The following is a 12,197-nucleotide window of genomic DNA, read 5'->3' on the forward strand; positions in this document are numbered from 1 at the left end:
GCAGGGACGGAGGGACCTGGATTCCTTTGTGGCCGCATCAGGTACTAATACTCTAACCTGGAAAATTGCCTGGAATCTGCAAGCCTCAATTTCGTCATTAGTAGGTCGGTTTTGATGGAGAGACCCCGCCCCCTCCCCCCTCTCTCCCCGAGGTAGTCTCCAAAAGGATGCTCTTGCCAAGAATTCTGTGGGATTGCCAGAAGCAGATACCCATTAGGCTGGCTCCCAGGGCAGGGATGAGGCCTACTGAACAGCAGGAGTCCCAGCTACATGGTCGGTGTCCCTGTCCTTGGTGGCACCCCTGCAGCATGTCCACTCCTCCTGCACCTTATCTCTCTCTCTCTCTCTCTCTCTCTCTCTCTCTCTCTCTCTCTCTCTCTTTTCAGGTCTCATGCTGACACTTCAGAGAAAGAGGAGGGCAGTTAACCCTTTGGTCATGGGTCTAGACATATCTGGGGCACAATGTTAATCTGCTCTTGGCACACTGGCCCTCCCTGGGTGATGAGCAACAGAATGTGTGCAGGGACATGGGGCACAATCATAGCCACCCACACATCCTGCTGAGACAATAATCTGGGTGTTGGGGCCAAAGTCAGAGTACAGCAGGTAGAGTGTGTGCCTTGCACGGCTAACCCGGGTTCGATGCCTGGCCCCCTATATGGTCCCCTGAGCTTGCCTGAGCACTGTCAGGTGAGGCCCCCTCCCCAACAAAAAAAAAAAAAACAAAGAATCTGCAGACTTTCTGTTTCTCAAGCAGCCTGTGTCTTTCCTCATCCTTTAGTTCCTCTGCTTGCTCTGTTGCCACTGGCTAGCTGAGCAGGGCAGAGGGAAGGGATGCATCAGCTCCAGAGGGCAAGTCTGAGGGCCTCCTGAAGGGAAGGAAGGCAGGCACCGGTCCCCTCTTCAGTTTCCCATCAGCCTCCCCTGCCCAACAGCTTTCTTCAGACTCTCCCCAAGAAAGGAGAGAAGGAAAGTAAGCGGTGGTTAAGGATAACCAGCTCTAGGAGTGAGAAGGCCCAGTGGGCACAGTCTGATCCCGGGGAACCTATGAGCACTGTCAGCTGCTTCCATGAAGATACACTCTAAACTCCCAGAGGAAGTCCAGGAGCTGCAAGCCGGAGGATTCAGTACCTGCCTCTGAAACAACAGCAGTGGAAGCCTCACCAGGCGCTGACTCGGCCACTTGTTTTCCCAGAGACCGACTGGCTGGTGCAGTGCCCTGAGAGGCAGAGAGAGCAAAGCTGCTTCCCATTGGGGAATTCGAGGCGGCCTTTCCTTCTAAGCTTCCTCCCCATTGGCCCGCAAGCCTGCGGCTGTTGTTCCGTCCCCTGGAGAATGGAGCCACTGCCCTTGTTGCAAAGGGCAGCTTCCTGCCAGCACCCAGAGCGGCTCTCGCCTCTCTAAACAACCAGCCTCATTCTCTACTGGGCTGGGCTTTCTCCAGCTGATTGGGTGATGTGACGATCATTGGCAAATGTTTGACTTCCAGCAAATTCCAAAAGCAAAGACCTGTTTTCTGTCTTCCGCTGCCCAGAGTTAGCAGCTGCCTCACAGTAATGAAAGTAAAGAAAGTCGTGCTAGAGGAGGGCTAAAAAGAGAGTTAAGTGGGCTGAGGACATGCTCTGCATTCTGAAGGCTGGGGTTCATGGTCCCCTAAGCACTGCCAGGAGTGGATTCCCATGCACAGAACCAGAAGCAGTCCCCAAGTACAGCAAATGTAGTCCCCCCAAAACAGCAACAAAAACCCCAACAATTCAGTAGCATTGGGGTGAAAATGTGGCTCGGTGGTTAACACTTGCCTGTCATGTATGAGGCCCTGGGTTTGATTCCCAGAATCTTTGGTCCTTAAAACACTGCCATAAGCCTTCCCTTGAGTACTGAACCAGGAGCAGTGTCCTTAGCACAACTGGGGGTGCCCCTCCCTCACCCAAAAAAGTAGAGATATGTTGGGATAACAAATTGTTTGGCTTCCTTCATGTGATCTTGAAAAAAGTCCAGTGTTTCTCTCAATAGTCTCTTCCTTCCCTCCCTCCCTCCCTCCCTCCCTCCCTCCCTCCCTCCCTCCCTCCCTTCCTTCCTTCCTTCCTTCCTTCCTTCCTTCCTTCCTTCCTTCCTTCCTTCCTTCCTTCCTTCCTTCCTTCCTTCCTTCCTTCCTTCTTTCCTCCTGCAGTAAAACAGTCTTTTTGTAACTAAAGGGAAGGAAAAAGTGGTCAAGAGAACACAGGCTTCTCCAGAAGAGAAAGTGCCCAAGTCTACATCTGATCAATTACAACACCCCGAGATTCATGAATAAAAATGCCTCATTCAGGGCCATTTTCCCCAGAATGGGGACCTGCACCCAAAGGTAAGAAAATCCACATCTCGGGAAGATGCAAGTCAGGGGCACCTTTTCCTCTTTCAGGTTAGTTTTATACAGTTTTCCAAAACTTTCCCACCCCAAGTCAGTCCTTAGCTAGGGATGCTGCCAAGGGGAAAAGCTTGAAGTAGCTTCTGATCCTCTTTTGATATTCTTTCTGAGTCTCTGTACAGTCAAGTCCTAAGGGTGCTGGAAAATAATATCTTTTTGCAGCACTAGTTTTTTATGATTCAATTATAGCGACTAACTCTTTTTAACAGGGCATTTCCAAATGAGACTGGATTTGGAAATGCCCTATTGAGAGTGTTGATTCTCCTAAGAGAGGAAGGAGTATCTTCAAAGGGCTGTGAAAAGAAATAACTCGCCACTTACAACCAAACCCCAGCAGACATTCACTTGGGGAAGGGGCGCATAGCTAAGGTCCTCTGAATGTGGTTGTCCCTTAGGCTTTCATGATGCAGGTAATGGCTGAGAAACATTGACATGACAGAGAAACATATTTTGCAGCAATAAGAAATCAGATAAATATAAGAATTCTCATCTGGGTTTTTATTTCATTTACTTTTATAAAGCAATTGCTCCAAAATTTTATTCCAAAAATTTTTTAAAATATACATAAATATAACATGCAGTAGATGAGAATAATAAATAAGCATGAAAATGAACAATATCTGAGGTGCCAGGTAGCACATAGGGCATATTTATTCATGAGCCCCAGGATGCTCTAACTGATTATCTCTCTCTTCCGACAGAGGATTACTGGTGGGGGGAAGGAAATCCTTTGAGCTGGTTTTCTGTTCTTTCTTCAGTGCGAAAGAATCCTCCCAAGTATTTGCCAGAGGCATGTTGAAGGTTTCTGGAAGCACGAGTGATAGTACTCCACTGAGTAAGGCCAAGACCATCACTAAGAACTATAAGGAAGGTTAAAAAACAGTAAGTGACATACCAGATAAATATGCCCCAGTGAAAGATACTTAGTACCACTGAGTTTGACCTGTTTTGTAATGTTTTTTTGGTTTTTGAGCCACACTTGACAGCATTCAGGGGCTACTCCCAGCTCAGTGCTCATGGATGGCTCCCTGTGGCGCTTAGGCCATCATCCATTTCTGGGGATCAAACCCAGAAAGGGCACAGCTGAGCTCAGCCTATCGAGCCATCTCTCTGGCCCCAACTGCTGTTACTTTTATTCCTCAGTGTGACTTTTGATTACTTACACTAGATTGGGAGTTCTTGAGTTCATAGTTGAGGTTTAATCTGGTCACTCATTCATTCTGTCATGAACTGCTACTGAGAACCTTCTATATAAATCCCAGTGACTTCCTGTAGTCCCTGCTGTCTTCAGAGCTACCGGCACACAAAGACCCTCCCAGCCTGGGATTCTGGAGGAATTGTGCCTTGGACAGGGACCTACTAACCAGTGCCTCGATGAACCCAAAGCAACAGAATTTAGGGGGAAACATACATAAAAAAAATACATAAAAACAAACATACTAGATGAAAACTAATATCTGCTTTGGGAAGAGGGAGCCCATCTGATTACCTATAAAAAGTCAGGACTTCTCTTACTTTCCATATTTTGACACCTTAAAGCCAACTCTTTTGACAACCACCAAAGTGTCTGCCTTTAATAATGCAAATCACTTAAAAAGTGAAAGTCTTAAGTAACTGTTTTCCAGAACTATCAGGTGGATTTTAGATTTAAATCTCCTCATAATGTCAAAGAATATACTCTCTCTTCACTTAATTTGAATTCTATCACAAAAAAACAAAACCCAAAATGACACGCAACCACTGCCTGAAAAAACACCTAAAAAAAAATCAATGAAGGAGGGCTGGAGTGATAGCACAGCGGGTAGGGCGTTTGCCTTGCACGCGGCCAACTTGGGTTTGATTCCCAGCATCCCATATGGTCCCCTAAGCACCGCCAGGGGTAATTTCTGAGTGCAGAGCCAGGAATGACCCCTGTGCATCGCCAGGTGTGACCCAAAAAGCAAAAAAAAAAAAAAAATCTATAAAGGTGTGATTTCATGGTAGAGTCTAGAGATCTTGCATTTTTGTTTTGATTTTGGGGCCATACCTGTTGGTGCTCAAGGCTCACTCCTGGTTCTGAACTCAGGGATCACTCCTGACAGTACCTGGGGGTTGAACTCAGGTCGACAGCATGCGAGGCAAATCCTGTCCACTGTCCTAACTCTCTGGGCCATAGAAACTTGGTATGTTTTAGCTTCTGAGAATGAGCACCATGAAACAAACACAGAGCAAGTGGAAGATGAGGTGAGGTCACATCAAGGAAAAACATGACAGGAAGGCAGGGGTGTTTTTTTTTTTTCTTTTTGCTTTGTAGGTGGCCAAGAACCTATTATTTAGAAGTCTATGGGCAGACCTAGAAGCAGCTGCCGAATTTAAAGTGACATTCCTGAGGATGTAGAGAGACCTTTTCAGGCTCCTGGAAACTTGCTGTCAATCCACTCACGTGGAGACCCCAGAAGGGTCCCCAGAGGCTGAAGCGATAGCAGGGCGGGTAGGGCATTTGCCCTGCACATGGCCGACTCAAGTTTGACTTCTAGTATCCCACATGGTCCCCTGAGCACTGCCAGGAGTAATTCCTGAGTGTATGAGCCAGGAGTAACCCCTGTGCATCCCCAGGTGTGACCCAAAAAGAAAAAAAAGAGTCCCCAATGCAGGGTCTGACTAAGTCTCGAGGTGAAGGAGAATGAAATGGACAGTCCTGTTATTCGTTTTACTGTGGTAGGTAGCGAGAAGCCCCATGAGGCAGGAAATAAACCCACAACCCTTCTCTCTGACTTCTCGCTGCAGTCCTGGCACCTGGGAGAGTCCCCTCCTCCCTACTGTGCCCCTTCCCTGTCATTCCCTGCTGCAGCATCTCTGCTTTGCCCGGGAACTGGCTGTGGCTCTTTGTGCGGCCTTGACGGTACTTTATCTCTCTGGAGCAAACACTGACAGTGCCTGTCTCCGGGGACTTGGAAGGAGGCACTGCCCTGCACGGTGAAGAACACAGACACCAGCCCCTGTCTGCAATCAGACCACTGTCTGATCTTGTCATTCATTCCTACCTTCTTTTGGGGCAGCGTCAGGGAGGGAACCCGGAGCTCGCGCATGTATGCAGCATGATCTTTATCATGAAGCCACATCCTCAGCTTCATTAGAGCTTTGAAACAGGCCAAAGAGGAGCCCATGTGCACCTGGCCCCTGGCCCAGGTGTCAGGCACCCCCCCTACACACACACACACACACACACACACACACACACACACACACACACACACACACCAGCTTCTGCTTTGCCTCTGCTTTGGCAGTCACTGCTGCTGCCTTGCTCTTTTCCAGCCCACGGGTTCTTCTGCCGGACCCAATGGGTCTCGTCCTGCCCCAGCTCCTCCTTCTACCCCCTTACATGCTGCTTCTCCCGGGATTCTGCACTTCAACCTCCCTCACACTTTTCTTCTTCCTGAACCTTCCCTCACTGCGTGTGTGCTCTCCCCTGGGCCCAGACCCCTGAAGGCATCCACCTCCTCCATGCTCTCCTCCCCCCACTCCTTCCTACTCCCCTACTCTTACAGGCCATCCTAAATCCTTCCCACACAATTCCAAGCACACTGTCCTTCCTCATCTCCATCCCACCACCCCACACCTGGGTTTCCCTCCAGCTTTGTAGCAACCACCAGACAACCTGGTGATTCTTGGCCAACCTGGTCCATGGCTCAACGTGGGAGCCTGAGGCTATGATGCTGCTTAGGCTCTGAGGAGCTGGGATTTCTTGCGCCCAGCCTGGAAGTAGCAGTCTAGTGATGCTTGGGAAACCAGGTGATGCTGGGGACCAGATGGGGGTTGGCCATAGGGAAGACTTGGCTGAACCCTATGCTGTGTTTCCACCCTAACCCTCTAGCAACTGCAACCCTCCTGCACCCAGCTCTCACCAACCCCCACTTGGCCATCAGCCCACCTTCAGTCCCGTTCCTCTGCTATTCTCTCCTGCCTTGAGACTCTGCCCCCATCTTCCGGTCTTATCTCTGGATTCCCACAGCCCACCTGGGTGGCAGCAATAATGCGGCTCCTGGACCCAAACTGGCCTTTCCCTGTCTTTCTCCACTCTCCACCTGCAATTCCCTTCTATTCACCTCCACTTCCCTGTTGAACCCCCTCTCCTCCAGAAGCTCCCCGCTGGATAGTGCCTCACCCTGTAACTCGGTATCCCCTCCGGAGTTCTCACCCGCTGCACTTGTGCCTTACCAGCAGACTGGGGAGAGGGGAAGAAACCAACCCGCTTTCCTCTCCAGAAGGTGCTGCTTGCCTAGCACCTAACAAGGTTAGTTCAGCAATACATAACGTATAGGACTTAGAAGTCTACTTATCAGGTATCCCTAAAAGGGAGACAGCCATAAACAAGACATGCATTTTCCAGAAACGAATTTTTCAGAGGGCACATCTGTCCCAGCAGGGCTAGTCTGTCATTAGTCTGTTCGGCCTCTTTTCGGGACAGTGATGCTGAGGAAGAGAACGCTCCACAGGACGCCTACTACAGGCCGTGCTTCTCCCACGTCCCCGTGGGATTTCTCCACTTTCCTTCCATGCCCCGTATCTCAACCTCAGAGTTTATCTGTGGAAGAAGCGGGGACCCCCATACCCACAAGAAGCAAATGCGCTGAGTGGCCATTCCTGGGGCCATCTGGGTGAATGAGTCCCAGAGAGCAAATGCATGCCGCATCTGTGTGTCGGGATTTTGAGGCATACCAGGCATTGCTACCTTTATTCCTTCTGAGATGCTCTCTTGTATTGGAGAAAGACAAATCACTAGCACTTACCCTTGAGTTCACCAATAGGACTGCTTCGGGCAATGCCAAGTGTTGAAAGGCTGGATGTGGTCTCAAAAACAGAACAAAATGGAAAAAGGCTGAATTCTAGGGCCAGAGAGACAGCACAGTGGGTGAGGCATTTGCTTTGCTGACCAGGGTTTGATTCCTGGCATCCCATAGGGTCCCCTGAGCCCCTCTAGGAGTCATCCTTGAGCATGAAGACAGGAGTAAGCCCTGAGCACAGCCAGGATGGCCCCAAAGCAAACAGGAAAAAAAATTAAATACATAAAAACTGAATTCTAAATTGGCTCTCAATATAGGAAAACAGAGAGGAAGTAATGAGCTGATCTTTCCCTCCACTAGTTCCACAAGGTTCTAGAAACTGATTTTTACCTGTGGTATAGACAGCCAAAAGTTGGAAATAATATCGTAGAACGGAGCTACTAGGCTTCCCAGGCGGCTCACCATGGTGCCGCTGCCCAAAGCCAGCGCCCTGGAGAGAAGGAAGGATGAGACCGAGGAGGATAAAGGCAACCAGCTCTGAAGAGCAACATAGAACTTGCCCAGCCTCCCGCCAGAGGACAAGTGATGTAGACTCTCCTTAACATAGTTGGAAATAATCTCCATTAGTTCAAGAATCACTTGTGTTCACACTCACATACTATGAAACAGGGGATATAGACCAGCATGAAGATTATTATTATTATGTATTTTTTTTTAACGAGGAGTGCTGGGTCACTGTGCCTCCATGGCTATGCAGACAAGGCCCTTCTGTGCAAGACTCTGATGTTAAAAATAGCATCAGTGTTCTTGAATGGGAATTTGGGAAAGTCAAGCAATACTTTAATATGCTTTTTCTTTCAAAGTTAAAGAAACCTTATAGCATGTCTAATAGTCAGGAAAGAATGTGCTTACTTTGGAGACTAAGCATCTTGTGGTGGGGGGGAGAGAAAGAGAGAGGGAGAGAGGAGAGAGAGAAAGGGGAGAGAGAGAGAAAGGGGAGAGAGAGAGAGTGAGTGAGAGAGAGAGAGAGAGGAAAAGTGCAGGAAAAAGCAGGCAATGGAGATGGAGCCAGGGAGCCAGGAAGCCAGAGAAAGAGGAAGAGAGGGAGACGGAGAGGGAGAGAGAGAGAGACTCCAGGAAAAATCAGACCAGGGTAGTGAGAAAGTCTATTTCCGTGGCTTGAGGTACCCTAACTTTGGGATTCTGTGTTAGGAATCCTAACAAACTGAAATCAGAATCAAGCCTGAGAAGATCGGCCTGTGAGTTCTATGGAGAATCAGCGTAAGTTAATTGTATCTGAGATTGTAAACCGCTTTCAGATAATAGAGTGTTCTTTCAAAGAAATTTCTTTAATATCCTCACTAGAGCCAAAGTCTCAGATTCAGAATTCAAAATTCAACTTCCTTTGTTTCAGAGCCCAATGTAGCATTGATTGGAGGAAAGAATTTATACTCAAAGACCTGATGTAATGAAATCATGCAGAAGTGATAGAAAACAACAGAAAAACAAGTCACTCTTACCTTATAGTGGTTGGATACAAGTTAGCAGTATGAATGAAAATGAGGTTAAAAACTGCCGATATAGACATTTTAGCGGCCCAAACTATCGCCATTTTAGTATAATAGTTGCCCTGGAAAAAATATAATAGCAAATCAACATTACAATGAGTATTTTAAAATAAACATCTCGGAGCTGGAACAATAGAATAGCAGGTAGGGCGTTTGCCTTGCACACCGACGACCTGGGCTCGATTCCCAGCATCCCACATGGTCCCCCAAGCACCACCAGGAGTTATTCCTGAGTGCAGAGCCAGGAGTTAAGGCCTGTGCATTGCCGGGTGTGACCCAAAAAGCAAAAACCAAAGTAAATAAAATAAAAATCTCTAAAAATTATCGTCTAATACTTTGACTCTCCAGTACTTTTCTAAACAATAAAGATTATTTTTTCAGTTTGCATTTTTGTGTAAGCTCTTCTCATGGTCTGCGGACACTCTGCCTCCTTAGAAAATTTAGAGGTACATTACATTATGCCTCTTCATCCCAGCCCTGGGGGCCTCAAACTACCAAGTAAGAAAATGAATTTTTAAGGGCCATTTTGCAGTGAGATGCAGTCAGAGGGCACTGACTCCTCCACTTGATCCACCTTTTTTTTCTGGAAGTGATCTAGCAGAACCCCCTCAAGACTTACTGGAAGATGCCATGCCTTTTCCAGAGAAAGACAGTTCAGGGGTTCAGGTGCTTGCCTTGCATGCAGGTAAGCGTGGCTCAATCCTGGCGTTTAAAGTGGTTTCCCAACCACCACCAGAAATAGCCCCTGAGCACCACCAGATGTGACCCCAAGAAACAAACAAAACCATGAAACACTGTGACCTCTGCAGCAATAATCTCCTGGTTTATAAACCATCTGCAGAAAATGATGCCATGAATGCCTCCCTCCTTCAGGTTTCTGACCAAACATCCCCCTTCTCTGAGAGGCACACCATCCTCAGTCACCCCAGATAAAATGCTCCCCACACCCCCAAACCAGAGAGCCAGTGAGTCTCTGTCTTTCCTACAGCCATGTCTCCTTCAGTCTCTCACTTAAAGAAACCTGATTTGTGGGGTGTTTTTAGTACACAGCATCTGGCACAGCCCAGCAGTTGGCAGAGTGTTGTTTGCTTGAGCACTGCTGTCCTCATCTCTGGCTGTGTAATATGCTTCCCAGACTCAAAATCTGGTGTGTTTGTACAATCCAACAGTGACTATCTCCAAGAAGTTAAGAGTATGGGATTTTCCCCCCTCCTTTACTTCTCTCTCTCTGTCTCTCTTCCTCTCTGTCTCTCTGTCTCTGTCTCCTCTCTCCCCCCATCCTCCATCTCTCCCTATCCCTCCCCTGCTCTTTTTGGGGCATTATGGCTTGCAACATAGATACTGAGAGGCCATCATGTCTGGTCCTTTATCCACTTTCAGCACACATCTCCCATCCAGAGTAATCCCTTTCAACCATCATTGTTATAATGGTCCCTTCTCTATCCCAACTGCCCTCTCCCCCAGGCCTTGAGGCAGGCCTCCAACCATGGACCAATTGTCCTGGCCCTTGTTTCGTTTCTACTCTCCTTGGGTGTTAGTCTCATGCTATGTTTTTTTATTTCATATCCAACATGAGTGGAGTCATTTTATATATGTCCCTCTCCTAACTTATTTCACTCAGCATGTTTGAAATATGCTGAGTGAATATTTCACTCATATTTCACTCAGGGTATTCTCCATGTCCATCCATTTATGAGTGAATTTCATGACTTCATTTTTTTTCTAACAGCTGCATAGTATTTTATTATGTAGGTGCACTATAGTTTCTCTAACCAGTTGTTCTCAGGTGCTAAAAGCATTCTTTCTGAATTTAGTCCTGTACGAAGTTCCTCTCCAGCTGGGGAGTTTTTCTTTTCCTTTCCCTTCTACTCTCCAATAGACTTTTCTATTTTCTGAAAATTAACAAAAACAACAACAAAAATTATTTTTATTTTTGGGGCCAAGGAGACAGCTCAACAGGTTGGAGACATGGGTTCAATCCCCAGCACCACAAATCTCCCAGAACTACTGGGATGGTCAAAAAACAAGCCCAAAAAATTGTCTAGAGTTTCTATTTACTTGACAGGGGTTGGCCACAAACAGTGATACTCAGGGGCTTCTCCTAGCTTTGTGCTCAGGAGAGAACATATGTGGTGCTGGGGAACTAGCAGCAGTTACAAGACAAGGGATTTAACCCTGACTCTGTTTCTGGCACTTTAAAAGTATTATGCATATCTTCTGTTCATATGTCTTAATTGATCTTGAATTCAAACAGAAATAACCTAAGAATTCTCTGATCACAAATAAAACATAAAGTAACTCACCATGGGGATGACCAGTATACCACATGCCACTGAATTTAACCAGAGCAAAAGAAACATAAGTTTTTTTGCCCCCATAGTCCGTATCCCCAGGGCCACGAGGACGTAGGCAAGTATTTCCATAATACCTGTTATTGAGCAAAAGAATGCTCAGTAAGCCATGGCATCAAATTTTGTACATCTTCAAACCCAATCCCCAAAGGAATGAGCAGCCTTCTCCCTCCTTTCCGGGACCTTTAAGAAAGCTAAGGACTGCCTGAGAAGGAGCAAGTCCTACCACTTGGAAGCCACACAGAGGTGAGGAGGACATTTGCTGTGAAAGGCACTAATGCGCAGATAATCCAGTCTGCATTTACGCCCCTCCATCCTCTCATCCCCACCCTCACCCCCACCCATTGCTGTGCTAGGACCCTCGGCTCTGAGCAGGCTCGAGAGCTCCAGGATGCAACATGGTGTCTGGATGACAGGCTGACTGTGGAACCCACAAACAGGTAACCTAGGAGATGACGTTGGTCATTTCTGAATTTGGTTTCATACACCTGACAAAACAGGGCGAAATCTTTATATCCAGGGCTTCCACCTTGGAAACTCAAGGAAACAAATGACAGTTGCTTGAGGAGGCTTTAAACCCACAGATCAACATTTTAAAACCAATCTAAATCCTGCCTTGCACCTCTTTTTACCTGCCTCCCCCTAACCCCCACCCCAGTAAAAAGCAAAACAGCAACTCCAGGAATTAGAAGAACTTAGAAGTCCTACCCTTGAAGAACCGAAAGTGGAACCATAGGTCTGGAACATGGGGCTTTCTATCAGCCAGAAACAGACAGGGAGTAAGTCAGAGGATCTCAGCCACACTCAGCAAAGTCTACAGTGTCCTCTGGGAAGCTTTGGTCAGTCCAAATCTCCACCAATTGTGACTTATGTTCCATCCTCTTGCTGTAGCTGGCCCAGCTACAAGACACTGCCCACCTCACCTGCTAAGAAAAGGGCATTTTCCTCCCTTCTACCCGGGGATGGCTGAATAAAACATACACCTGCTGAGGCAAGCCTGGTCAACAGGTCTCCCTGAACTTCTGGAATACATCTCAGTGATAAATAAGTGTTTTCTGAGAAAATAATATTTTCAGTAGAGCATCAAAATTTCAACTCAGCTACA

The 12,197-nt window shown here is 47.3% G+C and overlaps 2 protein-coding genes across 4 annotated transcripts in view; both read right to left on the reverse strand.

Annotated features, from left to right (window-relative positions):
* Positions 1–1,268, reverse strand: part of DDO (D-aspartate oxidase) — a 35,413-nt gene extending 34,145 nt beyond the window's left edge. The window contains exon 1 of one of the 3 annotated variants that reach the window (XM_055135882.1): positions 1,132–1,268. Coding sequence is in view for 1 of the 3 variants with exons in the window: in XM_055135881.1 (XP_054991856.1) it covers positions 1,132–1,252 (121 nt within the window). In the remaining 2 variants the exon portion in view is untranslated. The remainder of the gene's footprint in view (positions 1–1,131) is intronic. The other 2 variants (XM_055135881.1, XM_055135883.1) reach the window with 2 other exon arrangements.
* Positions 1,269–2,909: 1,641 nt separating this feature from the next.
* SLC22A16 (solute carrier family 22 member 16) overlaps positions 2,910–12,197 on the reverse strand; it is a 28,822-nt gene continuing 19,534 nt past the window's right edge. Inside the window, exons 5-8 of the mRNA XM_055136725.1 lie at positions 11,045–11,169; positions 8,694–8,803; positions 7,564–7,663; positions 2,910–3,267 (exon numbers count right to left, since the gene is read on the reverse strand). Coding sequence (XP_054992700.1) covers positions 3,058–3,267; positions 7,564–7,663; positions 8,694–8,803; positions 11,045–11,169 — 545 coding nt within the window. The 3' untranslated portion in view covers positions 2,910–3,057. The remainder of the gene's footprint in view (positions 3,268–7,563; positions 7,664–8,693; positions 8,804–11,044; positions 11,170–12,197) is intronic.

Source organism: Sorex araneus, chromosome 4 (assembly GCF_027595985.1).
Source record: "Sorex araneus isolate mSorAra2 chromosome 4, mSorAra2.pri, whole genome shotgun sequence".
Taxonomy (NCBI): domain Eukaryota; kingdom Metazoa; phylum Chordata; class Mammalia; order Eulipotyphla; family Soricidae; genus Sorex; species Sorex araneus.